The sequence below is a fragment of the Condylostylus longicornis genome, unplaced genomic scaffold (genome assembly GCF_029603195.1).
Source record: "Condylostylus longicornis isolate FDR11 unplaced genomic scaffold, ASM2960319v2 ptg000031l, whole genome shotgun sequence".
Classification (NCBI taxonomy): domain Eukaryota; kingdom Metazoa; phylum Arthropoda; class Insecta; order Diptera; family Dolichopodidae; genus Condylostylus; species Condylostylus longicornis.
In genome coordinates this window covers 7,428,706-7,446,171 of record NW_026578000.1, presented here as the reverse complement: position 1 = coordinate 7,446,171, position 17,466 = coordinate 7,428,706, and the positions used below count along the sequence as shown (strand labels likewise).

General features: G+C 22.8%; 1 protein-coding gene across 2 annotated transcripts in view; it reads right to left on the bottom strand.

The window, feature by feature from the left end:
• LOC129608552 (helix-loop-helix protein 11-like) overlaps positions 1-17,466 on the bottom strand; it is an 82,402-nt gene that overhangs the window by 21,225 nt on the left and 43,711 nt on the right. Inside the window, exon 3 of one of the 2 annotated variants that reach the window (XM_055520136.1) lies at positions 11,116-11,248. The exons of the other annotated variant lie outside the window; for it this stretch is intronic. Within the exon in view, the coding sequence (XP_055376111.1) occupies positions 11,231-11,248 (18 nt within the window). The 3' untranslated portion in view covers positions 11,116-11,230. Of the gene's footprint in view, positions 1-11,115; positions 11,249-17,466 lie in introns of those variants that run through there. 2 annotated transcript variants of the gene reach the window in all.

Here is a 17,466-nt window from a genome sequence, read left to right as displayed (position 1 = left end):
ATTTTCCATCTCTCATAAAAGGCATGTACACATAATAAATTATAAAATATTTTTAGTTTTTTATCAACATTATTTTAAAATTTATTTCTTTTATGGTAATTTTTTTTTTGTCATTTTATAATAAATAGGTAAAGTAATGAAATTTATTAACAATAAAATCAGTCTAGATGTCTCAAAAATAAATTCGAGATAGAGATAAATTTGGGTACGAAAAAAAAAAAACATGAATAAATATTTGAGAATTGAGAGAGTAAAAAGAAAGAGTAAAATAAATTTTACTTGAAAGACTACATTTTATGAAAAAGTATTGGAAAAATGAGTATTTTTTAAAATCCGCATTTTGTGAATTGTTGGGATAGGCGTTTGGTTAGAAGCTGGAATTTATAATTTAAAAGAATTGGCGATAAGGACAGTATAACATTTAAAGAGCATATTTATATTGTACAAAGAGGTTCAAATTAAAAATTAATCGTTTTATATAAAGCTATAAATGAATGACTTTAAAACATGTATAGCATAGGTTATATGAGTACTATTTCAAATTTGACATTTGACTCAAAGAGTTGATGATAATCTCTGTTGAATAAATTTTCAGAGAGTTGATGATATCACTGATGATAAATGACAATTGACATTTTATTAAAATTTTCAAAATTTATTCAATTTTTAGTGCTACCCGACTTATTTAATAAAATTACAGAAAACATTTTTTTTTTATTTAAATTTCAAAATTCCAATTGGAAATTTTGTTTTTATTTTAAACTGATATTATCTCACCCTTTCTCAAAATTTTTATTTAATAATTCAATTCAATTGACAATTTATGATAACTGACTGATATTTTAGGGAACATGTATAAAATAAATATCAAAACTCAAAGTAACAATTTTACAAAATTTAAAATAGAAACGTACTTGTGCATTAAACTTCTTAAATATTCTAGGTTTTTATATTTTTTTTTTATTTTTAAAAATCCTTTTGATTGCTTTTCTTTATTAAATCAGAAAATTAAATATTGTTGAAAGGATTTGCAGTTTAAATTAAAAAATAAATGCGCAATACATTTCTAAATACATTATTCATTTATTTTTATGCATCTATATAAAATGGTATACTTCTTCTTTTTTTAATCCTCTTTCCAATTTCTATTTTTTTAATGTTCTATTAAAAAGTACTTTATACATATTTTTATTTTTTACAATTTTCCTATACAACAACCTAGTCAACAATCCTTTATTTTCTTTTTATTAGGTTAACCGATATTTTATATAAAAAATGTCTTTCAAATATAATATGTTATATGTGTACATAAATGTTATACATATATAACAATAGTATAACACAAGTAGTATTTAATTAAACACATTATATGTGTACATATGTATGTACCAAACATATGCATTCTTTGATTTGTAAATACAAAAAAAAAGCTTTTACTTTATAATATTTTCTGTGTATTTACAAACCATACTTTTCTAAATAAATCTAAATCCATATGAAAAAAAAAATAAATAAAAATAAAACAAAATGCAATATAATAGATGAAAAACAAAAATAAAAAAAAAATTTAGATTTCTTAAAAGAGCCATGAACTTTATTCATGTCAATGAAATTTTTTCTTTTTTTCTGCATTTAAACTGCAAAACTGCAACAATTTTCACATAAATATTGTATAAAAGAGAGAATGAGTGAAAAATTGTATATGAAAATTATATATAAAAAAAAAACAAATAAAATATTGTTATATAGATTGCATTTAATAATAATAATATAAAATATTGTAAATCTAAATATGTAGGTATATAATATACGAAAATATTTGTATAATAGTTGGAAATACTCAAACGAAAAGAAAAAAAAAATTAAGAATTTTACGAGTACTCAATGTGTAATTTTCAATATTTTTATTTTGTTTGTAAAAGTAGAAATTCTAATGAATAAAAAATGTTGTTTTGATATTTTAATATACACTACTCGGTATTAAATGCGAAGGACATTTTATATTTATAAAAAATATTTATAAATTATTATATATACGAGTATTATATAGTTGTTATATGATAATTATAATATTCATGTAGGCATTTATGTATTTATATTTGAAATATTAATTGTTATAAAGTGAAAAAGTTTCTATTTTGTTATTTAATACAGACTTTATTTCTATTTTTAGAATAAAATTGATTTATTAATATGATTACAATAATGGAATGGAATTTAATATACGAAATAAGTAAATATGTGCATACACAAGTATAATGTATACATATTTTGTTATATTTCTATATTTATATACATAATATTTGAGATACTATAATGATTAATAATTTTTTTAATTAATTAAATTTAATTTAAATTAACAATAATAATTTATTTTATTAATTTTCATTACTCTTGGGTTAATAATAATAAGCAGTAACATGTGATATGACTCTTTAAAATACGAGTAGCTATGCAGCATTACTTAGATTTCAAATAATAAGAGAGGAAAACTACATAAATATGACAATATTTACCTATTTTTCGTAATAACATTGCCGAACAAGAGAGTCATACATTAGTATTTTATTAAACCTCTCTCTATAATATAATAATAATAGGAAGAAATCGAATTTCCTATTATTCCAAATATTCCTATTATACGATATAATAACAATACCGTTAATTGTATGATAAATGCATTTTCTTCGTGATTGCATGTATGTATTTGAATTAACTTTTTTTGATCCTTTTTTAAGAGAATTGTTTTTGGAATTTGATAATGTTATTTGGGAACTTTTATTTTGTATTGTCATTTGAGCTCTCATACTGTTAAGCAGAAAAGTAATAACGTTATCATATCAGTAAACTTAAATGAAAATGTAGTCTGTTTTCTGTCAAATTTCCTACAATGAACTTGTGTTAACCCTATAATTGTAAATAGGAAGAAATATAATAAAAAACAGCTTGAATATTAGACACAAACCAGTATTCAAATTAATTAAATTATTAATTTTGAGTAAAAAATTTTAGTAAACTTGTGTAAACTCTTTTTCTTTTCAAAATATGCTCTCATAAAACATTTCCATTTTTTTCTCTTAAAAATTAAAAACTCTTCATCTTAAATAAAATTTATTTTTTATTTATAAAACTTTTCAACTTTTTAATTCGTAAATTTTCAATTAGAATAAAAAATACTACCTATGTACTAATATTTTATATAAAAAATATTGTCATCTACCAGCTATTATAATAGTATTTTAATATTTTTCTTGAATTAAAAAACATAAAATGGAAAAAAATACATTAATGAAAATATTTTTATATAAAAACCATACGATACTATTATATACACTTTCGTAAAAAACAAGAAAAAAAAGAGAAAAACAAAAATAATTTTAATTATAATTTACAACTACAACTACCATTTACAATTTGCAAATCGTTATTTATATTTTTTCTTTCTAATTATTTCATATAGTTTTCCCTATATTATATACTTATGTTATGTTCTTAAAAAAATACTACTATACTTGGAAGGGAACATATAAGAGAGCTGAAAATTTAAAGGAAAGCTATGCAAATATTTAGAAAAAAAGTTTGATAACAAAAACAAAGAAAAAAAATCTTCTACTTATGACAAAGGGAAGGAAAAAAGGCAAAGAAGGAAAGAAAAAAAAAAAATTGTATAAACTTTTTAATTTAATAGCTTTAATTTTTTTTCCTTTCTGTTTTTTAATTTTTCAATTATAAATATTGTTTTTTACTACATTTTTCTTTTTTATAATGCAGTACAGTGCGGTGCGACTTTTTATTTACGACCTCATACATATTATGATTTTATTATGTGTACATTATTTTAATATTTTAAGGTACAAAACATAACAGTACAGTACATTATTACCAGACAACCTGAGTAAATATTGAATATTTTTTGGTCAGAAATAGTAGAGAATTTTTATTAAATACTTAAGCAAAGAGAAGAAAAGTAGAATATGAATTTTATTCGGGCACAAATGCAATTTTTTGGTTCACTTCGGTTCAATATTTATATTGAAAACTCACTAAAACAGTAGTGCTTTTTTTCTCAAGAGATGATAGCTTTACTTAATAACTGATAGACATACGTACATGCTTCTATTGTGGCTTATGACGTAACCGCTATAATAAATAATAAGCATAATTTAATGCTATAACAAGCTTTTACTTAATATACAAAAATAATTGCGAATATTTTATTTTAAAAATCTTACAATTTGGTAATTTTAATTTCTTTCACATTTATTTGTTGTGAAATAAAAATTTTAGAGGACACCGGAATTTTTTATGTACAACCAAATGTACTAAAAATGCGTTAAATATTTTTCTGTTTATCTCTGATAGTATAACTCGGAATTTGCTATTTGTTTTTTCGGTGATTTGTTTAAAATTTAGGTGATATACACCTAGTATCAACGTTACATATTCAACTACCTACTCATATACACATAATATAGGCGTTTTATGTAGGTTCACATCTACATAAGAAAATTTGTTGCATTTATAGACATTATCAAGCAAAACTTGAGAAAAATATGCTTTTCATTATTATTACGTTGCAATTTAAATATAATATACAAAATATGCACATGCATACACACATAGATTGACTTTTGTTTTTGTTTGTGAGGTTTCCTCATCCTTTTAAGAGCTTTTATAAGTACCTACTCATTTCAAAAGTGTACGTACGTATAAATACGTAAGTAAAGTAAATGACAGGCAGCAGACAGGAACAACAAGAAAAAAAAACTACAAAACATAATAATAAAACATTAGCAGCAGCGGCAGCAGTAGTAGCAAAACAGCAATACCAACTTGAATACCAAAAAAAAAAATCGTGAGTATGAGTAAAAATTATAAAAAAAGAGAGATAAATATAAGGGGCATAGCAGCACAGCTACAGCACTAGCAGAAAAAAATTGGATAGAGAACTGGAGGGCAAAGATTACAAGTAAAAATAATAAGAATAACATAAATAATAAATCATAGTTTATCATATTTTTTTATTGTTATTGTTACTGGTTTTGATTCTGATAATTTTTCTTATTCAGGCTTTTCTTTTAGATCTACATACATACATATACTTATATACAAAATGTATATATGTACATTATGCATAAACTATGCTTTTTGATTGAAGACCTGCGCATAAATCAATGAATTTTAACGATGGAATTTTCATGAGTAGGTTGAGAAAAAAATTTAAAATTTCTGTACATAATGTAGCTGTGTATACATACATAAGCACTCAAAATCTATAATACTATACAAATACATATACATACATACATGTATGTACAATAATGCATTCCAATTGTATTTGCATCTCGTAAAAAATTTTTTTTTATATACATATGTACGTGTAGGTTGATTGGTATATAGGAAGTTGGGAAGTAAAAGACAGGAAAAAAATGCTATAATTAAAATTTTAATGATCATCAAGCTAGAAAATTCTTACTATTATGTTTCCATGTGAACGTTATAAATTGAAAAATTGAATAAGAGATTCAAAATAGCAATAAAAATAATTAGAACTGAAAAAGAAAAAAACAATTTTTTCTATTAAAAATCTATGCATATTTAGAAATCTACATGCTATCATAAGAACATGCTATGTATGTATGTATAGGCGTATGTAAAAAGTACAATAATTTAGAAGGTATAAGAAAATAGATTATTATCAAAGAAGAAAAAAAAAATTTAAAGTGTAAAAAACTTTACAAATGAGTGAATTTCCCTTTAGTTAAAATTAAGTTGTATGCTCTTTTAACTTTTCTAATTAAGTAAAATTATATTAATTAATAGAAGACATGCTTACATTCTCTTGATGGGAAATATTTTGTGAGTATGTTTGATTACAAGCAAAATAATTTCACCCTCAGAGAAAAATATAGTTGTTAACATTCTCTCAGTTGAAAAATTTGAAAGTTAATTCGCTAGCAACTAATTATTTCATAAAATCTCATTTTGATAGCAATTATTATTTTGAAACGATGAATTTTATTAGAATAAATTTCGGAGTTTATTTTATTTACAAGCAACATATTTTTATTCTTGCGGAGTGTAATTTTGACTTTTTTTTATTATCATTAACCAAAAACTTCTCGTCACAGTAACTAAATAATTAATTGAACTAATTAATAATATTGTCCAATTATTATAAAATATATTTTAAACTACTTAGCTTATTTTCGAATTCTAATATGATGTCAAAAATATGCAATTAGATCCTGTACTAATCATGTTTTTTTCAAATTCTCTTTTAATATTTATGGAAATCCGTGACATATAAATGTACATTCATTGACATAAAAAAATTTTTATAATTTTTTTTCTAATTCACAATAAAATTGTTTTCAATTTTTTTCAACTTTTAATTTCATTTTTGTTATAATAAACAAAACAAATTAATTAATTATAATGGTCATAAATATTTACCACTTTCCTCATGTTTTAATTATATTCATTATTATTATTTTAATATGCATATATACATACATACATACAGATATGTTCAAAACGATATCCTTGAGATTAATTATTGATTTTAATATAAATTATGAAATGTCATTCATTTTATTATTATTCAATTACTTTGATTAAATATCATGCTATATGCATTGTCATCACGAAGTGAACCATTGCTATCCCAGTAAAAGAAAAATCAAATAAAGGATAAAATTTATAATTATAACAAAAAAATTGAAAACATATTTGTAATCAAATTATCATCAATATTTTCTAAAGGATTAGCCAATGGAGTTTTCTAAAAATACTGTTTAAAAAATAATTATTATTTTTGATATTTAATTAATTTTTACGAAAAATAATGAATTATTTTTCTGATTTGTATAGGATAATTTAAATTTCATATTTATATACAAATTCTCTTGCTTTTAAAAAATACTCTCCTTCTTTCAAAAACATATTTTTAAAGAGTTTTAAGAGTAAATAATCAAATAAAGTAAATTGTCATAAAAGAAGAGTATGGTGTCTGTAAATTTGAATACACCATCGGCTACAAACTTTCTTTTATGTTGAAATTTACAATTTGTATGTATGTATTGAATATGTATGAAAGTTAACTCTAATATACTCTTATTATTTAAAATATTTATATTAAAAAAAGAGCAATTAAATTTATTTTCTCATTGATTTTCTTATAAAATATTAATTGAATTGAAATTAAAAAAAAAAAGTTCCCATTGAATCTTGTGATTCACGCTATGACACCTTATGAAATTTTTTTATTAACATGAAAACAAAAATTCCTAACAACTCAATGTTTTTTTTTTATAATTATTTTTTAAATAAATTAATCATACAATAAAAAAATAAAGTAATTAAAATTAAATGTATAAGAAAATAATTATAATGGTTTAAGAAAACAAGAAGAAGAGAAATAAAAAAGAGCTTTGTTCAATTTCTTCATTTATTCATTCTCTTATAGGGAGAGCTACATACAGTATACATATACATACTACTATGCTTACACAATACAAAATTTAAGTCAAGTAAATTTTATTATCATGATTAAGCCATTCAAATAAAAATTATTTTTCTTAATATTTTATGAATTAGATAGAATTTTTAATTCACAATTAAACTAAAGTCTTGTAATTTAGTTCTTATTCTTACTATTATACTAGTTTATAAGCATATGGAATGCTGCTCACACGTAATAATAGTAGTGAGTAATTTGTCACGTTTTTTCAAATAGAGAATATATTATTTTGACAGTTGCATAATGTTTCCCTTAAACGGGTTTAAGGGAAATTTTATTTAGAGAATTTGAACTTTAACTTTTGCAAATTATGCAAATTTATTCTTAAATTTTAATATATCAATTAAATTTAATTGCCTCTCTATTTATTGTTCTTATTAGTCTACCACGAAAACTATTGTAAAAGGGAAACCGGAAGTTGAATATGCCAAAAAAAATTTGTCGCAATACTGTTGCTTCGGCATTATTAGTGTCCTGCATTTATAGTTTACTACTCGAAAGCAAAATTCAAATAATTTTGAATTATAAAAATATTTTCAGAATTCTTTTCTTCAAATTTAAAATATGTATATAATAGTAAATTAAAGTATAAAGCCCTAAAAATAAATTCAATAATTTATTATAGTGAAATTTATGATAAAAAAAAAGAAAACAACTTTAGAAAATTTAAATTAGACATTTTGATTGTTATCTTGGAAATTTATTGTTGATCGTGTAGACGTTGAGTAAAAACCAATTTTTTTTTCGTGTCTTCGTTTTTTTTTTTTATTTAAAAACGAAAGACTTAAATGCACCATAAAAATAATTAATGCATAAATTTTTTTCAAACAATTTACTCATGTATAATCTATTTCCATATTATGTATACATTTACACGTAATTATGAGTACAGATACATAAAATATATATTAGATATCAAGCATAAAATCAAATATAAACATACATACATATCTGCAATATATGTATGTGTATATAAATATATAATTATGTGTATGATTAAAATAAAGAAACCTTGCATGCCACGACAGTCTGTAGTCATAAAATGCTAGTTAAAAAATATAAAACAATAAGAATGATGCCAATAAACAATTGCACAGGAAGAAAATGTTAAGAAAATATAAAAAATAAAATAAAATAGAAAATAATTTTCTCTATTTTTTTTTCACTTTTTATAATAGATGAACTCATTCACAATGTACTTACATTTTAAAATACTAACGAAAAACACAAGGCATGTAAACATGTAAATTTAATAGAAAATTAAAAAATCATTTTTTTTTCATAGAAATTTTAACCCATGACGGCACGACCAAAATTGGTTTTTCATTTATTTATTGAATTTCATATAGAATTAAATGTTCTCATTTTTATAAAATTGAGCTACATTCATTTCATTTGAGCTGAAAAGAGATTTTAAACTGAGAAATTTTGATTGCTTAAAAAATTGAGAGAGAATAATAATGCAGTTGAAGTTGAATCCAAGCCTTTTTAATGTTACCACAATAATAAACCGAAGCTGTTTTATACCGATAAAGTGAGTGAGAACTGTTACTTTTTGACAGAGAGGAATTTCTCTCATATTTTTTTAATTTGAACTTGTATTGTATTGTGTGATATTTCATTTTATGATCATGCATTTTTTATAGAAATAATGAAATTCAACTGAAATTCAAAAAAGACCTTCTGCTAATTCCACCATACCATTCTGTAAGGTAAAAAGACAAACGTAAAAATATTTACATACGTAAATGTTATGTTATACTAAAATAAAATTTTTAAATTGAATCAAAATTTCAATATTATAAAAACACATCACTTTTAACCCCACTTGCATTATTGCAGGGTTACCATATTATGAAATTATTTGATATTCATTTAATCAAATATCAGGTAGGTTATGCATAATAAAAAATTATGCATTATTCTCATATTATATATGTGGGTATGATATTTTTTTTTTATTTTATATGTATGTATATAAAATTTTGTCTGGCGGCTGACTAAATTTAATAAGACTTAAGAAAATAATAAAAATATTTTTCAAAAAAAAAAAAAAAAAAAAAATGGTAGCAAGAATAATAAAAATCACTTAAATGGAAAGTTCATGGTCATAAAATTATTGTACAAAATTGTACACGAGAACAGCATAAAATGCAATTTGCAATTCACAAGAAAAAATAATGTTAAAAAAAAACATAATAATAACAATAATAGTAATAAAAAAAAAAATAAACTATGTACTTAATGAACATGGATAAAAGTTAATAATAGCAAGTAAAACTGAAAAAAAATGGTTATAAATCAATGAATTTTATGATTTATTTTTATGCTCAAAACGAATATAAATTTTTTTTTTATTATATTTTACATATTTTTTACATGTTCAAAACAAAAATATAAGTTGGGGTAGTTTTGAACTTCATTACTACCTGAAAAAATTATGATAGAAATTTTTAAATAATTAATTAATAAAAATTATTTCAAAGGTTTTTGTGCTTTATAAAAGAATTTTAAAAATAAATTTTAATAAATTTTTACAAATTTTCAATTTATTGGATTTTGTCTACAAAACTAAAAATTTTCCAAAAAAACTTTGTAAAATTGGCAATACTTGTATATTTCTTATAATTGAGAATAACAGAAAATTTGAGTATTCTTTTCTTTAACAGAGAATTGTTGTCGTCTTACTGTTTTCATTTACTCTACGAAAGTATTAGTTTACAACATTGTGTTATAACACTGTTATGATCATAATGTTTTTTTATACTGCAGATCTTAATTATCTGGAAATTATCTGGTTAATTGTTATCTGGAAATTATTGATGTACATATATTTAATTTTTATAATTTGTTCGAAATAAAATTTGTAAATCTAATTTTGAATTTCAATTTATGTTCGAATTTTGTGAGAATATTTTTTCTCTCAATCGTTGCTACTGTCAAGTGACCATAGCAATCATTGAAAGATATAAATAATCTTTTTTTAAAAGAAAACAGCTTCGAGGGAGAATTTCAGTGTACACTGCCATATTTTCATTTTTTATCACTTCAAAACATTCTTTGTCTTGTCTTATCTTGCACTAATCAAACTCTTTAATACGAGCCAATGAAAACTTTTAAATTAGCCAATGACAACATGCAATTATTTAAGATCGTCACAGTATATACATATACGGATATTGCCATAATATGCCTGTATTTTACAGATTTTTATGTAAAATTTCCTTTTAATTTTAAACACTTTAATTTTCACCCCAAAAATTTAAATAAATGCAATTTCGTTCAATGATTTTACATTGTTTTCCCCATTTTACTGTATACTATACTTAAGCGATTGATTATTTTGAAATGTTTTTGGTTTTTGTTTTCAAGTATAAACCTGAATATGTTTACATTTTATGCAAAATATACCGTATGTTATCAGATTATCCAGCTAACAAAAAAAAACCTCTGTAATATTATAGTAGAATTACTAAGCAGGATAATTTTAATCTATTTGCATAAAAAAAAAAAATCTAATTTTATACCTTATGTACCTACATCCTGATTTTCATTTTTTCATCCCTATAAAAAATCAAAAATACAAAAAACTATATAAAGTAGAAAAAAAAGGATAACACTCATACCACATAATAAAAGGATACCAAAAAAAAAAAATCCCAACAATGAGAAAAAATCCTCGGATGTAAAACTTTTAGTTTCTTCTATTTATAAATTGAAACTTACCTGAAAATAGAATAAAAATAGAATATTTAATAATTAAAATAAAAACAAAATTAAACAAAGAAAAAAAAATTAAAATGCTTAAGTACATATTTGTATTATTAAGGATTATAATAAAAGGATGCTTATGTAAAAATTTTAACAGGATGATTTAAAAAAAAAATATATTTTAATAATGCATATTTAGAGTTATTTTTTATGTGGGTTTTCAGTAAATATGTTGGTCCCACGGAAGGAAGGGGACTACTAAAATAAAGAAGAGGAGTTGAAATTTTTAACCAATCATAAATGTGATTGTTCTTTTTGTTTTGTAATTGAAGATTAATAATCAAAGCAAAATAAATATTTAAGAAAAAAATTTTATTTTATATAAGAGAATGTTAATTTTAATTTGATTTACTTTTGACTTGACTCGTTTCTATACATAGACATTAGCTAATGAAGAGAATAAATTTTTCGAAATGTCACATAAATTTTACCATGTCAATTTGAGTGCTAAATGGGGACTTATAGTTAGAGAAAATATTATAATCAGAATTTCTCAATTTACAAGTCTAGTCTTTTATCAACATTCTGTTAACTATATCATAGATAATTTCTTTTTTGCTAAATAATAAAAAGTGACACGTGTTAGTGAGTAATTATTCGTATAACAATATTCTTTTAAATTTTTTGAAATTTTCAATACATACATATATGTATATGAAACGCAAACAACGACTCATTTAAAAATTGTTTAACAAACAAAAAAGAGAGAAAAAAAATATTGTTCTCTTCTTTCTGGCATTGTATTTATTTCTTGATAAATCACGTTAACTGAAGTTGTGTACAAAACTAATAAACCAAAAAACGACAATATTAATACTATTTTTGGTTACATAATATTCTAAATTCTATACAACGCAATAAAATTCAAACTGATTTTAATACTCTCATTCAGCAGGAAGGTACAGTTATACTATATAATTCATTATTATTTTACTCAGAGAAATTTCGAATAATAACTAGCCAAACATAACTCACACATAAGTTTTACGCATAAAAATATACTTATAATAATTTTAAATACATACATACATATATGTTACAAATATTACATACATGCTATAAAAATTAAATAAGATATTCAACCATATATAAATATACATACATATATTACAATATTCATTAATGATATTAATGATAATTAAGGAACATAATATATAAAAATATTTTCATTTTAAATTTGTAAATAAATGAATATTATGTATTATGTAATTTTTACTTTACTTTTTACTTTACAGGTCTTATTTTTTAATTAACCTAATTTAACACGTACAATATTTATCCTTTTAACCACTCATTTAAATTCACATTCTTTTTTATACTCTCTAGAGGTTGCATACACAAAAAAAAACAATGAGGAAATGACAACTAAATGAAAATACAACCACATTATAATAAAATCGAAAATTTTATATTAACTTCCTTCACTTGTTTCCCTCTCTCCGCAAACATCGTCATCTGTTTTCTGTCTTTTGTCATCCTACCCACATAATATTCCAGAAATAGCAACAGTATACAGCAATGATAACAACAGTGTTTTTTAATTTCTTCTTATTCTTCTCTCTTTTTCTATATTAATAATATTTATTTAAGTACGTAGGTTAAAATTATATTATTTTGATTATAGGAAAAAAAAGTTAATTCTATTTTTGAGAGTAAAAAACAGCAAGAGAAAAAACAGAAGCATTTTTTTTAAATACATTAAAATCAAGAAATGATAAGACAAGGACAGTCCCAATGTTTCTTTCCTCTATTGAAAAATATAGATACTTAGAAATACTAGCTACGTTGAAACGTCCTTTAAACAATATCAAAATTATTAGAAAAATATTAGAACATTTAGAACACTTAAAAAAGTTAAAGGTATTAAATGAAATTTTCTGGTGTTTTTTTTTCTCTTTATAAGTATTTCCTCTCTTTGATAGAAACACGTGTACATAATATTCGAAAATATTTTGATATTGAAGAGAGTTCCATTTGTCACTTTTAATTTAATAAATTTTTTTGCTAATTTTCGTGTTCGTGTTTTTAACGTACAAACAATGTCACAAATAATCATTTCCATTTCAATTAATATTGGAATAAAATTCAATTATTATTTTATAATTTATTTTCAGATTTAATTATAAAGCGAATTATTCGGAAAAATTCGGAAGGTTATCAATAATATTTTTATTAAGTTTATTAAAAATATTTATGTATTTTTTTGACATAATTTTATCTTTCTGTGTGACAATTCAACACGACAAACAATTGAAGGAAAAAAAAATTGACATTACCTGTACAAATACCGTAAATTTACAAATGTACAAATACGGTTACTCAAATTTAATAGTTCAAAATTCCAACACGGAATAATGATTAAAAAATTTTTTTTTATGATTTTAAACAAATTTTGGTATTATTTTTGTTTTTGCTTTAGTCTCAATTTTTCCCCTGTAATTATGGAAAATTAAATTTTTTTCAATTTTTTTTTGGTTACAGATTTTATCAAATTTTATCAATATTCTCTTTTGAGAAATTTGTTTTACCAAATTTAATCACACCTTATTTGCAGTTATTCATTTTATTTGCCTTCTCTTTGTAATTTTACTTTTGTCTTTGCGTTTTTATAATCAATTTAAAGTATTAAACAGGTTATCTCAATTTTTCTTTGTTTTGTTATCATTATTTAACAGTAGCCGGTAAATAAAATTGACAAAAAAAAGTAATCGCGTTAGTTAAAACTTTTTTTATTTGCATTTGTAGTCCAACGGATATTGCGCCCGCAGAAAATATTTTCTGCAATTCTCCAAAAACACAGAATGATAAAACAAACGCGCGCTCAAATAAAAGAATGAAGAAACAGTTAGAAATAAATGAAAAGTTGGTATAAGAAGCACATTTCCGTTGATAATTTCTTACATTTTCTAAGTGGAACTATTTTATCCATGAATAAAAGTTATTGAAAGATATATGAAAAAGTATATCCTATGCTTGCAGTAACATAGATAAATAGCAAATTTTGGCTTAACTTTAATGTAAAATTGCAAAATGTGAGATGTTTCACGCTTTTATAAGATATTTCGGACCCCAATTAACTCTCATCTTCATATATTCCTAGAAACGTAAGGTCTTTTGGATTTTTAAATGGAATGCTAAAAATCGTTTTGTCTCTCCAAAATAATTTTTGTATCTCTCTAATAATTTTGAAAATTAAGCAAATGTATTAAAAGAAAAAGTTCTACTTTATACAGAAGAACAGACAGCCAAAGAAAAAAATTTACAAATGCAAAAATTGAGAAAATTTACTAAATATAAGTGAATAAAAATGCAAAGCATCCTCTCATATATAATAAAATTTTTATTATAATTATAAGAAGAAACTGTCAAAAATTTTTGTTGTTCGAAAACGTGTTCAAGCATATTATATAAGAAGAGATAAGGCGCGATGTATTTGTTACCACCATTCTCCTCCTCTCCGTAATTCATTTTTTTTTCTCATGAAATTCGTTTTTTATTAAATTTCTGACAATCTTGTCATTAGAAAATAGTTAAAAGAGAAACAGAAGGAAAATAAAAGGAGCGGGAGTAAATAAGGTGTTGGTTCGTGGTATAACATAGAAATAATAGAAATAAAGGAAAATTTTCAGACTAGACTTGAGTGAGTGAGAATTAAAGCAAAGAAAAATATTATTTTCTTTTATTCATTTGCGTTAGTAGCATGTATTAATTTTTTTATGAAAAGTAGATAAGAAAATAAGAAAAAAAAATGATATTAAAGCTACAATACATGTTGTTTATTAATAAATAATAATATACTTTGAAATATATGCGTTTTACATAATTTCATTAAAAAGTTTTTTACATAATACTGTAAATACAATGTATGTGTATAATATGTAAATTTAATTATGTTCTAAAACTCCTTGGTGGCGTTGTTCTTCATTCAATGTTTATTGTTGTGAAATGAAGAAAATCTCCAAGATATTTTTCTAAATCTACAAAAGGTATATGACTGTTCAAATGAATTATGACTGTGCATAAAATATTTTCACAAATATTTATCGTTTACGTTCTTTTATTATTATCATGTATAATTTTCTATATACTTAAGTGATTATTAATTAGACAGACAGATTAAATTTTTTATCACACATGCTAAAACTTTCTTTTTTGCATTTTGCGAAAACAAAAAATTGCATTTGCGAAAAACATACACAACGGTAGCACTATCAGATTGCCAAACGGCATTTTTTAAAGCAACAGCATTAGGACGACAAATGAATAACGAATAAAAGAGGGAAATTGTGAAAAAAAAATTAAAAATACTCAAATACTCAATTTCGAATCGAAAATTTGTCAAAAATCACAATAAGTGCACATAAAAGAAAATAGTTCAAAGTTGAGAAAATTGAAGAGTAAAAAAGAAAACTTGAATAACTGAATAAATTATTTATTTATTTTTATTTTTATAAAATAACAATTAAGAACCGTTCATTGTAGTTCATGGTAACAATTTTTTTCTTTTTCTTCTCTATAATTTCAAAATAAAAACAAATTTGGCTTTTAGTTTTGAAATTCACTTATCTATGTGTGTATGTATTTTTTTGTCGCGCTATTTCTTCCCCCTTCTCCTTTCAAAATTCCTTGCTGCTTTATCAATGTCTTTTGGTAATCGTTTCACCTTTATCTTCATTTCCCAACATTTCAATTTTATTATTCTTCTTAGTTCTCCTCTTTTTTTTTTCCTCTCCCTCCCCCCACGACTACACGGCGTATTTCAAATGCAAAAACAAAAATATCTACCAAACAGAAATAAGACAAAAAAAAATAGGAATAAATTTTTTTTCTCTTTATTTTCCAGATATCTCTCTTCCCCCTAACACTTAAAGGACACCCAACAACAACTTATGATGTTATTACCCTCATGTTATGTTATCTGTTCAATGTTAAAATTGCAATACGTGCAGATGTATGTAATATACTATAAAACCAAATATATTATGGTATACTCTTACTGACTCACGTAGGACAAGTGATTTAAAAGAAGCAAGCATAAAAAAAAAAACATAAAAAAAAGTACAAGGATAAATAAAAAATTAAAATGAAATAAAAGTTTATGCTTTTTGTTTCATTTTTTTTACATTAATTTTACGTTTTGCGCATATTGAAAGGCGCATATTACAAAATGAGTATAAAAAAAAAATTAAAAAAGTTGTTGGAAATAGAAAGACTCATTTTTTATCAGAAAAAGAGGAACAACAAAATTGTATACACAATGTCATATATACATACATACATACTTGCATATTTATAGGTTCACATTAATATAATGTAAAAGAAGTCAATGTATTGGTATAACAGTTACCATAGCAAAATTATCGATCCAAAAAATTTCTGTATAATAGCAAAAAAAATTTGTTTTAAGAACATTTTTTTTTTTTATAAAATATAAGAAGTTTTAAAAGCATAAGAGTCACATTATACATACGTAGGTATATACATAAAGAGATGTACGTTTATGTATACGCCTAGGTAAATATAGTGTTATACGTATGTGCAAATGTAGATTCTATTGGAATATGAGATGAAAAACTGGAAAATTTTAACTATTTTCTTTTTTGAGTCAACTAAAAAATTTTTATTTCTACAGTTAGAGTTACCTGCTTATCTCACCATAATTTTAAAATTTCATGTGAAATATTTAAGAATTTAAATAATGTTATATTGGTTGTGTTCCTTCAAAGGATGAATAAATCTCCGAAAAAATAGAAAAGAATAGTTATGGAATAACTATACTAAACACAAAATCATAGTGGTATACTAATTATACAATATGATTTCAAATAAATTACGCATTAGATAACGTATTTGTGTTTATAAAATTATACGTTATGTACATATGCTATATATGTATAAATTATGTAACTACATCATTTTTATGGTATGCAATTGTAAGTTTTTGACTAATATTTAAATCGTTCCACTTTTCGTTGAAATTGAAAAAGAAACTCAAAAACATTACGAAGAATAGAGAATGAAATATTTACCTTTACCAAAAATAGAGAACGGCGAGCAGTAAGTAATAACTTCTCAAATTCTCATTTAACATACTCTAGTTCTTTCGCTCTCTCTCTCTCTCTCTCATAAACATTACTTTTTATTTTAATACTTAATGTTTTTATTGCAATTTT